Source organism: Trifolium pratense, linkage group LG2 (genome assembly GCF_020283565.1).
Source record: "Trifolium pratense cultivar HEN17-A07 linkage group LG2, ARS_RC_1.1, whole genome shotgun sequence".
Classification (NCBI taxonomy): Eukaryota; Viridiplantae; Streptophyta; class Magnoliopsida; order Fabales; family Fabaceae; genus Trifolium; species Trifolium pratense.
The window spans coordinates 67,099,236-67,100,393 of NC_060060.1; the positions used below are offsets into that span (position 1 = coordinate 67,099,236).

General features: G+C 35.1%; 1 protein-coding gene across 1 annotated transcript; it reads left to right on the forward strand.

Annotated features, from left to right (window-relative positions):
- Positions 1 to 245: 245 nt before the first annotated feature.
- Positions 246 to 611, forward strand: LOC123905266. Its single transcript, XM_045954881.1, has one exon. It carries the CDS (start codon positions 246 to 248, stop codon positions 609 to 611), a length of 366 nt encoding a protein of 121 aa, XP_045810837.1.
- The last annotated feature ends 547 nt before the right edge of the window (positions 612 to 1,158 follow it).

Sequence of the window (1,158 nt, forward strand, 5' to 3'; positions counted from 1 at the left end):
AGGATTCGAACAATCCTTAATCGCTTCGCTCCATTAAAAAGTCTTCGTCAAGTTATTGCAATCTTTATTTTAATTATTTTATAAACCAAATATATGCCAAGCATACCCCCTTATATTTACGACCTAAATACAATTCAATTGTTTTGTCGAGATTGAAACAATCCCTGCGGATACGAACTTTATAAATATTATTACTTAACGATAAGTTAGTACACTTGCTAATTTTGTCATCAATATCAATATCAATGGCAGCAGTGCAGGAACTTATGTTATTGTTGCAGCAGATTAGACCGTGTGTTGACAGCTTAGATAGGCGTAAATGGAGCTCAGGCACAGCAGGTTTGTTCACAGTTAAATCAGCGTATATTTGCCTGCAGAACAAGTACGGGATGGCCGAAATTGAATTAGCAAAAGTGCAAGCACTGCAGCAACTGTGGCTGAACAATGTACCGCCGAAGGTCAACATATTCGGATGGAGGTTATTGCTCGAAAAACTACCAACTCGGGAAGCTCTATACCGTAAAGGAATTATTACTAGTAATCATGAAAGGTGTTGTGTGTTTTGTTTCAAGGAGAAAGAAGATGTACAACATGCTTTTTTTCAATTGTAGTATCATCTCACAAGTATGGCAAAACATATTCAAATGGATGGGCACAAGCTTCATTGCTTATGAAGGTGTTACGCAATACTTCAGCATATTTGGGAAACTAGCAACAAGAAGAGTAGTAATAGGTTGCGTCATATTATTTGGTTGGCAAACACTTGGAGTATTTGGCGAACGCGTAATAAATATTATTTAGAGGAGCTTGCGTAGATATCTATTCTTTGTCGGAGCAAATTATTTACTTTTCATGGTATTGGTTTATCGGCCTTTTAGGGAACAATGCAAATTTTGTGTTCTCCAATTGGTGTAACAATCCTTTAGCATGTTTACAATGTATGTAAGGTGATTGTTCTTGAATTGTAAGGGTTGAGTACCCTTGTACCCCTTATAATTCAATTTTTGCGTATAAAAAAAAGATTAATATAAAATAATAACAAACAGACTTATTTAACAAATATGCTTTGTTAATCAATGTCCTGGTTCAAATCTCTCTTGGATTAATCAATTCATCTTGACCTAATTGAAATAATTTTCACAACTCTGACTATGAGAA